This window comes from Leuciscus leuciscus (assembly GCF_965113295.1).
Source record: "Leuciscus leuciscus genome assembly, chromosome: 12".
NCBI classification, from domain to species: Eukaryota; Metazoa; Chordata; class Actinopteri; order Cypriniformes; family Leuciscidae; genus Leuciscus; species Leuciscus leuciscus.
The window spans coordinates 32,154,276-32,168,502 of NC_138736.1; the positions used below are offsets into that span (position 1 = coordinate 32,154,276).

The 14,227-nt window shown below is 39.7% G+C and overlaps 1 protein-coding gene and 1 long non-coding RNA gene across 2 annotated transcripts; both read right to left on the bottom strand.

Annotated features, from left to right (window-relative positions):
- Nucleotides 1-177: 177 nt before the first annotated feature.
- Nucleotides 178-1,446, bottom strand: LOC309511110. The gene is made up of 2 exons (XR_014210504.1): nucleotides 1,397-1,446; nucleotides 178-530 (listed from the first exon to the last, which is right to left on the bottom strand). It is a non-coding gene; the product is annotated as an uncharacterized lncRNA (long non-coding RNA).
- Nucleotides 1,447-12,527: 11,081 nt separating this feature from the next.
- On the bottom strand, nucleotides 12,528-14,113 carry ccdc127b (coiled-coil domain containing 127b). Its single transcript, XM_082186353.1, has 3 exons — nucleotides 13,996-14,113; nucleotides 13,561-13,692; nucleotides 12,528-13,460 (listed from the first exon to the last, which is right to left on the bottom strand). The coding sequence occupies exons 2-3, from the start codon at nucleotides 13,679-13,681 to the stop codon at nucleotides 12,778-12,780; spliced, it is 804 nt and encodes a 267-aa protein (XP_082042479.1). The 5' UTR covers nucleotides 13,682-13,692; nucleotides 13,996-14,113; the 3' UTR covers nucleotides 12,528-12,777.
- Between the last annotated feature and the right edge of the window lie 114 nt (nucleotides 14,114-14,227).

The following is a 14,227-nucleotide window of genomic DNA, read 5'->3' on the forward strand; positions in this document are numbered from 1 at the left end:
TTTGATCAAATAAATGCAGCTTTGGTGAGATAATCAACAATAGTGTCCAGTAATCACAAATGAAAAATCTCAGAAATAATAATTGTTAATCTTTGATAAATCAAGCTGGATACCATGATCAACTGTGAACGTTGATTGCCATTTGCTCTAGTCACAATATATGAAAGACACAACAAATATTAACAAATGCTCTTTTTTTAATCCAACAAATCAACATCTACATGGTACAACTGCACTGGAAAAAAACAACTAAACGAAAAGAAAAGAAAAAAAAGGACAACATGAAAACAAAAGGAAGGTAAACTGGATTCTTGTTTCATTTAGCATGATCTGGTTGACAACCAGCGCTCTAATAAGAAGGAAGGAGAGCGGAGAAGACAGACAGGAGTTACTCCATGGCCTCCTGGTTCTCCTGGTCAACAGAATGCTCCTCGCTGGCCTCCTTGCCCTCTTTGCTCCTCTTGGACTTCTTGTGCTTGTGGCGCCGGTGACTGTCACCCTCCTCGCTGTCATGTCTTCCTCTGCTACTGCTGTGATGGAAGAGAGAAAAGAATAAGGATCTTGAAGGGAATGCAGAGCACTGTATGAGACTGTTACAATATTGGAAATTACCTTTCCTATTACAAGGCATTATTTGCCCTCTTAAATTGATTTCCCAGGGATTCTTTTTTACAGTATAAGGGCAATTTTATTAAATATATGAGTCATCTTTTATGTCAAATTCTTAAATTACTACATCTCTTTTATTTATTTTTTTAAACAATAAATTAACTTTGAATAATAAGACACTATACGGCTGTTTTTAAAACCACATCTTTGCACTGCACTGAAGTGGCATTTAGTGACAGTTTAATGCTGCTCAGAAGTGACATGAAAGCATTTACAATTACAACTGCATAAATAATGTTATGAGATAAATGTTTTAAATATAAAACGAAATTATGAAAAAAATGAAATGAAACTAAAGTCATTGTCACTCACTTAACGAGCGAGTCATTGGGTCATTTAAAATGGCTGATTCATTCATGAACTAATCAAGCAACTGTCTATGAATGGTTCATTGAATCAATCACTCACCTGATTCGTTCAAAAATGTGGATTCATTCAGTAATGAAACACCACTGTGTTGATGCGCAACGGTGCTGCTGTGGCTTTGTTTGGAGCTATTTTTGTTGGCTTTATTGAACTGTTGTATAAAATCAATATAATATTTGCAATCAATGCTGATATTCGAGAAAACAGCAGTCTTTCTCATGTGATACTGCTTAACTGCAGTTTAAGGGGCTTTTACAGGGGCATTTTTGCCCCATATCTCGATTTTTGGGGGGATTTTTTTATAAATTTTGGTGGCATTTTTACCCCAAGCCTCCATTAATTTTCGACCCTGATATGATACCTCCGTGATGACTTGTGCCTCCCCTCCTCTCTCTCTCTGTGACGCTCCTCCTTTTCGCAGCTTGCTCGCTCCCGATGCCTCTCGTACCCTCTTTCTCCATACTCACGGTAAGAACTCACCTTACCTTTACCTGAGGTAGCGTGGACATGCCGGACGATGGAACTGCCGATGATCACAGCGTCGCGTTCCGTCTCGCGTAGAGGGGAGAAGCGGTTCCGGGTGGAGATCTCGAAGACCGGGAGGGGCGGAGAGGTCCTTGCTCTGGTCCTGGCTCGCGTCTTCCGCTGTGGAATCACCCAGGGTCCATGGTGTTGTGTCGGTGCCGGAGTGAATGAAACCAGGGATGATCGCGTCCTGGGTGCTCGGGTCCTGTGCAGAGAAACACACGGAGTAGACGAGGTCGCAGTCAAAAAGTTACTAACCACTGACTTGTGAGCATCGGCGTGTGATGTTTCAAGCGCTGATCGCCGATCTCGCAGCTCGGCTTGCCTCTCTAGTAGGTCACGGATCTGCTTCTCCACGGACTCCAGCTCTAACTGCACCGAATGCAGCTCGAACGTGTCCTCACCTGCACCCAAAGGTAACGTTAGACACACATCCGATATATTCGCCATTATAGCAGATGAACAATAAGTTAGCAGTGATACTACCAATATCACTACTAATTTAGGACTGCAATCCTGGATAGAACCCGTATCCTTTCAGTGATACGGGTGTAAATAAGACGGAAAGTTGGATATAAGTAGCGATATCAAAGCAATCTGATATCTGATACAAACACTGGCCATCCTACACCCTCACCACCACCAGAAGCCCCAGAGCTGTCCAGCCCTGCACCTCCACAGCCTGAGTCGGTCCCAGTTCCTCCAGTCAAGTGGCAGTGCTGGTGAAAGCATATCTCTGTGTGACCCCCCGACCCTGCTCGGCATGAGCCACTTGGTGAGTGTGACCTCAGTGACTAATGCCGGAGCTGAAGGTGGCATCACACAGATCTTGTTAGAGGACGGACAGGCCATTCCAGTCCAGATTGTGGACCCTGCAAGCATAGGTAAGTACATGGCACCACAGAAAAAAAAAAGAAAAAAAAATCTAAATTTAACCAATTAGAATCATGAAAATAACATATAAACCTGTTGTCTGTTCTTATTGTTCAGCTTTGACTCCCTTAGCAGACGACACTTCAGTTAAATAGGAGAGTGGGAAATCTATGGATGTGTCAGCAGTCAGAAATACAACAACGAGAAAAGAAATGATGTATAATGATGACATGAACTCATGCAATATTGATTTGTATTAGGCTATTATTTGTTTCCATTTCCCATTATTGCTATTTTAATTTATTACAGTGGTGACTGGAGAGAAAAAAATTATAATTTCTCAAAAGTAAGAATGAGATCAAAATTAAATATTTAAAGCTAAATGTTTTCTGTTGCATTCTATTCACACAAAAAACTATTTCACAACTTTTTATAAGAATATCTTATGAGTATTTCTGCAGGTATTTCTACCCTTTGAATAGAAGCCTAATGGATCCTTGCGGTGGACTTTTTAAAGTCACCCTGTGTTGAAATTGAGTGGATCTCTTTAGTGTCTGTTTATAAAGTTCAGATTACTGTGATAGTGTTTACCTGTGAATAGTAATTGTTGTATTTTAATAATTTTCTCTGCTTGCCTGTATTTACATGATCATGTGCCTGAATTTAGAAGAGAATTATTTCATATTTATCATACATATACAAGAATGTAAGAAATTATAATATTAGCATTCCTCTGATTTAAATGGCCGAATGCTGATACAAAAATGCTGAAGAAAGAATGCAGCCTTTGCTAATATTAAACTGTTTTACCTTGTTCTGTTCGATCGGTTGCTTCCATTGATCCATTGATGACTTCCACAAATAATCCGTTTTTCTTGAATCATGAATTTTCTTCCATTCAGGTAACTTTACCGCTGATGTTGTTTTTGTTGTAACAAGACAGTGATCTTCTGTCAGGAACATCAGGTCAATCTTCTGCTGTCCAGAATCAGGTGGTTTGTCTTCGTCTGGCATCTCAGCTGAGACCTGTCCACTATGGGTGACCCTAGCAGTAGTTGTGAAGTACCAGTGGCTTAGCTCTCAGCATCACTGATGCACACAAGCCCTCACAGCACGTCAAGCTGCAAACCGTGTGAGGGACCCTATCTAACCTGCAGTAACTGCTTAATAGCAACCGCATATCAACCAACTAGGCTACTCTTAACATCCTGACAACCACATAGCAACGCATGAAAAACCACTCAGAGTCAGAAGAGTCCAGCAACCGCAAAGCAACACGCTAACAACCGCGCAAAAAAAAAAAAAAAAAACTTGGCAAACGCATGTCAACACACAGGAAACCAACCAACCAAAACATCCCAACAACCGTGTAGCAAAACGCTAAGAACGAACGAACAGCATATCAATGCACTTTGACAACCACCCAAAACATCCTGACAACCTCACAACAATGTGCAAAACACCTCTAGAAAATAAATCTTAACGTTACTCATAAAACTCTAAATTTACTCTACAAAATTAAACTTACTCATAAAACTATAAACTTACTCTATAAGTTAACTATATACAGTATTTACATACAGGTCCCGCTGTGTGATCCTCCGGGCTCCATGTGACAGTGATGACTCAGTGTCTGGGCTTCTTTCTTCGGGGTTCCTCCGGCAGGGGCTCTTCACTGATGTCCACGTGAATTCGAGGAGCCAAGCTTCTGCTGGTTGTGGAGAAGCTCTCGGTGATCCGGACACGTCCATCAGGATGCTTCGTCTCCTCCAGTGATGGGCGGTTGAGTGCTTCCCACAGTCGCTGCTTGATCTTCAGACCAAGTTTAAGGCTGTAGGGACGCTGCCGACCACTGGGCGTCTTCAGCATGGGCTCCACCACAGAGCGGTAGATGTCCTGGTAGGCCTCTACGCTGTAGCCGTGGATGGAGATAGGCTCATCCCGCTGACGCACGGCCACTGAAGGGACTGACACTGCTGGACGGATGTCAGGAAGGACAGCAGCGTTCTTCAAGTAGCGTTCTTCCACACCCGTGGGTCTTCGAGCTTTGGCAGAGATGCAGCTGTAGGTGTGATCTGACCTGACCAACGTTACAGCTGCCAGCTGTGGAAGCTCAGAAGGTTCCGGACTGGAAGAGACGCCCCCCTCCACTGATCCCCTCAGGCGTGTGGGAAGAGCCCTGGTTCTTCGTGACCGACGCTGTTCCATGATAATGAATCAAGAAGAACTTCAAAAACTGTGGAAAAATCACTAAGACTTACCAAATTGTAGAGTTGTGAAGAGCTTGCAGCAAGTGCGTTCAGGCTTCAAGACTTCAGACACAGTTGTGTTGATTTTTGAAATCTATTGGTCTGACATAGAATGTTTAGGATCATTTAAATCTAAACAACACTTGATATCAGCAATACGTCAATTAGAGCAGCACGAGCTCTATGTTACATGTAGGCTATTATATGCTTCTGCAATTACCATTATCATCTTCATTTATTCCTCTATGTACAGAGATGGGCATAAATACATGGACATGTATTTAAAATACAAAATACTGTGTGAAATAATGTATTTAAATACAAATACAGTATTTTGTATTTTGAAAATACATAAAATACATGAGAAATTGGCCATACAGTGCAGGTATAGGTCACAGTGAAGAAACTACATAAGCCTACTGACTTTTCATTCCTAACCACATCTCTGCCCTTTCTTTCTTTCTTTCTTTCTTTCTTTCTTTCTGGCAATTACAAATAAATGTATGCAAAATAGCAGCCATTTATATACTTATTTCTGGTTACAATGTAGTCTATTACTTGTGGTGAACACTATTAAAAAAAATTCATACTGTATGTAAAACTGTGGGAACCTTTTCTGCTATCTAGCAAAGAATATGGATGGGCGATATGACCAAAATCTCAATTTTGCTTCACAGTAAAAATATCATGGTTTCATAATTCTCAATATCAGTTTTGATTCCACAGCATAAACTGGATTTCAAACTCTTTTTTTTTTTTTTTTTGCAGGTAGTCCAATGTTTTTTAAGTAATTTTATGTTTGTTTTATGTAAAGTTTATTTGTTTCCATAAGTTTATTAAAATTAGAAAGTGTATCTAAAATTTTTTATTTGAATTAATTTAGATTCTTGACACTATTTACCCCTTTTTGATTATTCTTTTTTATGTCCAATAAAACCAAAAGCTGAAGCATCATTCATCAGTGCTTCTTTTTTCACTCCAACGTTCCAATAATTCCTGCCCACTAAAAGCTGCACGGATAAATTTGCCTACTCCACAAATAGGCCCCTGGACTACAAAACCAGTCACATGTGTCAAATTTTTTAAATTGAGATTTATACATCAACTAAAAGCTGAATAAATAAGATTGTAATTGATGTATGGTTTGTTAGAATAGGACAATATTTGTCCGAGATACAACTATTTGAAAATCTGGAATCTGAGGGTACAAAAAAAAAATCTAAACATTGAGAAAATCGCCTTTAAAGTTTATGTTTGTGATTCTGCTGCATTCACTCACAAAAATAAATGTTTTATACGGTAGGACATTTACAAAATATCTTCATGGAACATGATCTTTACTTAATATCTAATGTATTTTGGCATAAAAGAAAAATTGATAATTTTGACAATTTATTGTTGGCTATTGCTACAAATATACCCGTGCGACATGTGACTGGTTTTGTGATCCAGGGTCACATTTAGAAAAAGTTCCATCAATTCAAACTTTATATCATCGCTATGATATGTAGTGTCATACAGAGTGTGATTTGTGTACAGAATTGATCATGACATTCTCACCTTATTAAAAAAAAAGAAAAAAAGAAAAGAAAAAAATCACTGATCCAATGTTGAGCTAGTGAATGTCTGAACTAGTTGATGCACAAAATCAGTACCCTGATAAAGAGGTTGACTGGCATAAAGTATTTTATGTATTTAAAAAACAAACAAAAATACTCATCTTAAATGTATTTAATTACAAATTACATTTGATTTTTTCCAAAGGCTTTAAAATACAAAATAGTATTTTTTATTTCAAATACGTATTTTAAATACATGGATCTAAAATACTGCCCATCCCTGTCGGGGTGTGACCTGCATTCTTTATAACTAAAATGAATAGCTTTAATAAGAAGGAAGGAGAGCGGAGAAGACAGACAGGAGTTACTCCATGGCCTCCTGGTTCTCCTGGTCAACAGAATGCTCCTCGCTGGCCTCCTTGCCCTCTTTGCTCCTCTTGGACTTCTTGTGCTTGTGGCGCCGGTGACTGTCACCCTCCTCGCTGTCATGTCTTCCTCTGCTACTGCTGTGATGGAAGAGAGAAAAGAATAAGGATCTTGAAGGGAATGCAGAGCACTGTATGAGACTGTTACAATAATGGAAATTACCTTTCCTATTACAAGGCCTTATTTGCCCTCTTAAATTGATTTCCCAGGGATTCTTTTTTACAGTATAAGGGCAATTTTATTAAATATATGAGTCATCTTTTATGTCAAATTCTTAAATTACTACATCTCTTTTATAATTTTTTTTAAACAATAAATTAACTTTGAATAATAAGACACTATACGGCTGTTTTTAAAACCACATCTTTGCACTGCACTGAAGTGGCATTTAGTGACAGTTTAATGCGGCTCAGAAGTGACATGAAAGCATTTACAATTACAACTGCATAAATAATGTTATGAGATAAATGTTTTAAATATAAAACGAAATTATGAAAAAAATGAAAAGATGCTTTTAAATATGAAACTAAAGTCATTGTCACTCACTTAACGAGCGAGTCATTGGGTCATTTAAAATGGCTGATTCATTCATGAACTAATCAAGCAACTGTCTATGAATGGTTGGCTTTATTGAACTGTTGTATAAAATCAATATAATATTTGCAATCCATGCTGATATTCGAGAAAACAGCAGTCTTTCTCATGTGATACTGCTTAACTGCAGTTTAAGGGGCTTTTACAGGGGCATTTTTGCCCCATATCTCGATTTTTTGGGGATTTTTTAATAAATTTTGGTGGCATTTTTACCCCAAGCCTCCATTAATTTTCGACCCTGATATGATACCTCCGTGATGACTTGTGCCTCCCCTCCTCTCTCTCTCTGTGACGCTCCTCCTTTTCGCAGCTTGCTCGCTCCCGATGCCTCTCGTACCCTCTTTCTCCATACTCACCTTTACCTGAGGTAACGTGGACATGCCGGACGATGGAACTGCCGATGATCACAGCGTCGCGTCCCGTCTCGCGTAGAGGGGAGAAGCGGTTCCGGGTGGAGATCTCGAAGACCGGGAGGGGCGGAGAGGTCCTTGCTCTGGTCCTGGCTCGCGTCTTCCGCTGTGGAATCACCCAGGGTCCATGGTGTTGTGTCGGTGCCGGAGTGAATGAAACCAGGGATGATCGCGTCCTGGGTGCTCGGGTCCTGTGCAGAGAAACACACGGAGTAGACGAGGTCGGAGTCAAAAAGTTACTAACCACTGACTTGTGAGCATCGGCGCGTGATGTTTCAAGCGCTGATCGCCGATCTCGCAGCTCGGCTTGCCTCTCTAGTAGGTCACGGATCTGCTTCTCCACGGACTCCAGCTCTAACTGCACCGAATGCAGCTCGAACGTGTCCTCACCTGCACCCAAAGGTAACGTTAGACACACATCCGATATATTCGCCATTATAGCAGATGAACAATAAGTTAGCAGTGATACTACCAATATCACTACTAATTTAGGACTGCAATCCTGGATAGAACCCGTATCCTTTCAGTGATACGGGTGTAAATAAGACGATCGATAGGCGAGACCACACGTGCAATGCTAGCGGGCTAAGGCTAGTAGCGGAAGTTCGGAAAGTTGGATATAAGTAGCGATATCAAAGCAATCTGATATCTGATACAAACACTGGCCATCCTACACCCTCACCACCACCAGAAGCCCCAGAGCTGTCCAGCCCTGCACCTCCACAGCCTGAGTCCGTCCCAGTTCCTCCAGTCAAGTGGCAGTGCTGGTGAAAGCATATCTCTGTGTGACCCCCCGACCCTGCTCGGCATGAGCCACTTGGTGAGTGTGACCTCAGTGACTAATGCCGGAGCTGAAGGTGGCATCACACAGATCTTGTTAGAGGACGGACAGGCCATTCCAGTCCAGATTGTGGACCCTGCAAGCATAGGTAAGTACATGGCACCACAGAAATAAAAAATAATAAAAAAATCTAAATTTAACCAATTAGAATCATGAAGATAACATATAAACCTGTTGTTTGTTCTTATTGTTCAGCTTTGACTCCCTTAGCAGACGACACTTCAGTTAAATAGGAGAGTGGGAAATCTATGGATGTGTCAGCAGTCAGAAATACAACAACGAGAAAAGAAATTATGTATTATGATGACATGAACTCATGTAATATTGATTTGTATTAGGCTATTATTTGTTTCCATTTCCCATTATTGCTATTTTAATTTATTACAGTGGTGACAGGAGAGCAAAAAATGATAATTTCTCAAAAGTATGAATGAGATCAAAATTAAATATTTAAAGCTAAATGTTTTCTGTTGCATTCTATTCACACAAAAAACTATTTCACAACTTTTTATAATATTATCTTATGAGTATTTCTGCAGGTATTTCTACCCTTTGAATAGAAGCCTAATGGATCCTTGCGGTGGACTTTTTAAAGTCACCCTGTGTTGAAATTGAGTGGATCTCTTTAGTGTCTGTTTATAAAGTTCAGATTACTGTGATAGTGTTTACCTGTGAATAGTAATTGTTGTATTTTAATAATTTTCTCTGCTTGCCTGTATTTACATGATCGTGTGCCTGAATTTAGAAGATAATTATTTCATATTTATCATACATATACAAGAATGCAAGAAATTATAATATTAGCATTCCTCTGATTTAAATGGCCGAATGCTGATACAAAAATGCTGAAGAAAGAATGCAGCCTTTGCTAATATTAAACTGTTTTACCTTGTTCTGTTCGATCGGTTGCTTCCATTGATCCATTGATGACTTCCACAAATAATCCGTTTTTCTTGAATCATGAATTTTCTTCCATTCAGGTAACTTTACCGCTGATGTTGTTTTTGTTGTAACAAGACAGTGATCTTCTGTCAGGAACATCAGGTCAATCTTCTGCTGTCCAGAATCAGGTGGTTTGTCTTCGTCTGGCATCTCAGCTGAGACCTGTCCACTATGGGTGACCCTAGCAGTAGTTGTGAAGTACCAGTGGCGTAGCTCTCAGCATCACTGATGCACACAAGCCCTCACAGCACGTCAAGCTGCAAACCGTGTGAGGGACCCTAACCTTCCCTAACCTAAGCAACCGCATATCAACCAACTAGGCTACTCTAAACATCCTGACAACCACATAGCAACGCATGAAAAACCACTCAGAAGAGTCCAGCAACCGCAAAGCAACACGCTAACAACCGCGCAAAAAAAACTTGGCAAACGCATGTCAACACACAGGAAACCAACCAACCAAAACATCCCAACAACCGTGTAGCAAAACGCTAAGAACGAACGAACAGCATATCAATGCACTTTGACAATCACCAAAAACATCCTGACAACCTCACAACAATGTGCAAAACACCTCTAGAAAATAAAACTTAACGTTACTCATAAAACTCTAAATTTACTCTACAAAATTAAACTTACTCATAAAACTATAAATTTACTCTATAAGTTAACTATATACAGTATTTACATACAGGTCCTCCGCTGTGTGATACTCCGGGCTCCATGTGACACAGTGACGACTCAGTGTCTGGGCTTCTTTCTTCGGGGTTCCTCCGGCAGGGGCTCTTCACTGATGTCCACGTGAATTCGAGGAGCCAAGCTTCTGCTGATTGTGGAGAAGCTCTCGGTGATCCGGACACGTCCATCAGGATGCTCCGTCTCCTCCAGTGAAGGGCGGTTGAGTGCTTCCCACAGTCGCTGCTTGATCTTCAGACCAAGTTTAAGGCTGTAGGGACGCTGCCGACCACTGGGCGTCTTCAGCATTGGCTCCACCACAGAACGGTAGATGTCCTGGTAGGCCTCTACGCTGTAGCCGTGGATGGAGATAGGCTCATCCCGCTGACGCACGGCCACTGAAGGGACTGACACTGCTGGACGGATGTCAGGAAGGACAGCAGCGTTCTGCAAGTAGCGTTCTTCCACACCCGTGGGTCTTCGAGCTTTGGCAGAGATGCAGCTGTAGGTGTGATCTGACCTTGACCTGACCAACGTTACAGCTGCCAGCTGTGGAAGCTCACAAGGTTCCGGACTGGAAGAGACGCCCCCCTCCACCGATCCCCTCAGGCGTGTGGGAAGAGCCCTGGTTCTTCGTGACCGACGCTGTTCCATGATAATTAATCAAGAAGAACTTCAAAAACTGTGGAAAAATCACTAAGACTTACCAAATTGTAGAGTTGTGAAGAGCTTGCAGCAAGTGCGTTCAGGCTTCAAGACTTCAGACACAGTTGTGTTGATTTTTGAAATCTATTGGTCTGACATAGAATGTTTAGGATCATTTAAATGTAAACAACACTTGATATCAGCAATACGTCAATTAGAGCAGCACGAGCTCTATGTTACATGTAGGCTATTATATGCTTCTCCAATTACCATTATCATCTTCATTTATTCCTCTTTCAATTACAAATAAATGTATGCAAAATAGAAGCCATTTATATACTTATTCTGGTTACAATGTAGTCTATTACTTGTGGTGAACACTATTAAAAAAATTCATACTGTATGTAAAACTGTGGGAACTTTTTCTGCTATCTAGCAAAGAATATGGATGGGCGATATGACCAAAATCTAAATTTTGCTTCACAGTAACAATATCATGGTTTCACAATTCTCAATATCAGGTTTGATTCCACAGCATAAACTGAATTTCAAACTCTTTTGAGGTTTTTTTTTGCAGGTAGTCCAATGCTTTTTAAGTAATTTTATGTTTATTTTATGTAAAGTTTATTTGTTTCCATAAGTTTATTAAAATTAGAAAGTGTATCTAAAATTTAAAATGAGAATTTATTTAGATTCTTGACACTATTTACCCCTTTTTGATTATTCTTTTTTATGTACAATAAAACTAAAAGCTGAAGCATCATTCATCAGTGCTTCTTTTTTCACTCCAACGTTCCAATAATTCCTGCCCACTAAAAGCTGCACGGATAAATTTGCCTACTCCACAAATAGGCCCATCTATGTAAATTATTTGTGACCCTGGACTACAAAACCAGTCACATGTGTCAATTTTTTTAAATTGAGATTTATACATCAACTAAAAGCTGAATAAATAAGATTTTAATTGATGTATGGTTTGTTAGGATAGGACAATATTTGTCCGAGATACAACAAAAATCTGGAATCTGAGGGTGCAAAAAAAACTATCTAAACATTGAGAAAATCGCCTTTAAAGTTGTCCATTTATGTTTGTGATTCTGCAGCATTCACTCACAAAAATAAATGTTTTATATATTTACGGGAAGAAATTTACAAAATATCTTCATGGAACATGATCTTTACTTAACATCCTAATGTATTTTGGCATAAAAGAAAAATTGATAATTTTGACGCATACAATTTATTGTTGGCTATTGCTACAAATATACCCGTGCGACATGTGACTGGTTTTGTGATCCAGGGTCACATTTAGAAAAAGTTCCATCAATTCAAACTTTATATCATCGCTATGAAATGTAGTGTCATACAGAGTGTGATTTGTGTACAGAATTGATAATGACATTCAAACCTTATTAAAAAAAAAGAAAAGAAAAAAATCGCTGATCCAATGTTGAGCTAGTGAATGTCTGAACTAGTTGATGCACAAAATCAGTACCCTGATAAAGAGGTTGACTGGCATAAAGTATTTTATGTATTTTGAAAATACAAAAATACTCATCTTAAATGTATTTAATTACAAATTATATTTGATTTTTTTCCAAAGGCTTTAAAATACAAAATAGTATTTTTTTATTTCAAATACGTATTTTAAATACATGTATCTGAAATACTGCCCATCCCTGACTGCTTCTCTCTTTCTGGTTTCATCATGTCAACAGTGGCATAGGATGGACGAGGTATGGATGAGTTTTGTTAAATATTCGAATATTGACTATTAGTCTGAAAAATTGTTTACAAATTACTACAGTAAAATATGAGGTATTTTACTCTGTATAATTATGGTATTGAAACTTTCAGTACTGCATGTACAAATTAGAATTTGCTCTTCACACAAATAAATTGATAAAAACATTTTTAATCTCATTAACTTTATTGGCAATGAGGTAATTTAAAATACAGGTACATAACTTTTCTGATATAGACTCACTTCTGTTCTACCAATGTCACTTTTTTGTCTGTATCCCGAGTATAGAAGCCTCAGCTCTCTGGTGTGTTTGAAGTGTGACCTGCAGCTGCCAATATCTGAGATACAGCCACATGAGACTTCCATTCTTCCGTTCATCTGTGTTGAGATACTCTGCACAACTGCGATCATTCTTAAAAATATCCCTGAGACCGTCCTCCATCTCCAGATGTGCAAGATTTGGCTCTTTGGCCGTACGAACCAGAAGGTCTTTCTCCATCTCCACCCTCCTCGCACGAGGCACCAAAATACTGCAAAAGGCCCTTTGTCTTTCCACCAGCCTGTATTCTACTTCCTTCAGAGCCAGTGAAGCCCTCATCTCTCGCTCTTTTTCCTTCTGCAAAGCCTCGTGGAAGAGGGCGCCGCCAGGTCCTCCGTGACGCAATCTAGATTTCTCGTTTTCTAGAGCTTCTCGTTCCAACCTCATGCCTCGACGTTCCTCCTCGAGCTGCTGACTCTGGGATGCCAGGGCTTGACGGTAGCCATGTGCCCGCTGCTTTTCTTTCTCTAGATCAAACTCGAGCTGAACTGTTTCTCTGCGGCTCTCAGAAAGCGTCTGTCGGTACTTCACATCCAAGTCATTCTGGATTGTCTTTACATTTTTTTCGTACTTGACCTTGGCCTCCTCGATTTCCTTTTGAGACTCTTTGGACCAGATCCATCCTAGGAATCCATCCCCAGGAGAAAGAAATGTTTTTAATTTAAGTACACTTAATTAAAACATACACACTAGAAAAGGGCAATAGTGTTGTGTAGTACTTACGAAAGGCAGCGAGCCCCAGCATGGGCACCAGGAAGGCATAGTTCCACTTACTGCTGTCACCGCCTTCACCCTGCCTCTCTGGCCTTATATTCCAGTCCTGAGGGTCATTCAGGTTGTTCATGGGGACTGCAGCTGAAAAATAAACACATAACTTACTTAAATCAAACATATGACCAATATTATATAAAAAGGGAAATGCTACTGTAAATATTGTCCTTATGCAAACATAATGAAACTGATGTAGCATTTACATTTAATTCATAACTAAAAATTTGAGCAGCGCAAGACGATATCCTAGTTGAAATATGACACTTCCTGTTTCCACGACATGCTTTTGCGATTTGGCTAGTTATATTTAACAAAGAAAACGTCCCATTAATCATGCAAGCACAATACATGCTGGCAATACAATACTACATCAAATGTCCATGTTACCTTGCCAGTATCCAAAGCACCTGAAGTTGACTTGACCCCCGTTCTTAAATAGATTTAAATAGTCGCGATACCATAACAAGGTAAAGCTAACACCTCCGTTAGTGTTCTTGGACAAAAATATCGCTTATTTAAAGTATGAAGGCAATATTATATACAGTGGCATTTACAGTAAATACATGCTTGACTTTGTTTTCTGCATGACGCTAACAAACAAATCCCCCCCAGCGTGGAC

Excerpts from the sequence above, each read along its gene's own strand:
- ccdc127b (XM_082186353.1), bottom strand. The coding sequence starts at position 13,681 with ATGAACAACCTGAATGACCCTCAGGACTGGAATATAAGGCCAGAGAGG. Across the intron at positions 13,461-13,560 it reads GCTGGGGCTCGCTGCCTTTC|GATGGATCTGGTCCAAAGAG; the intron begins GTAAGTACTACA and ends ATGGATTCCTAG.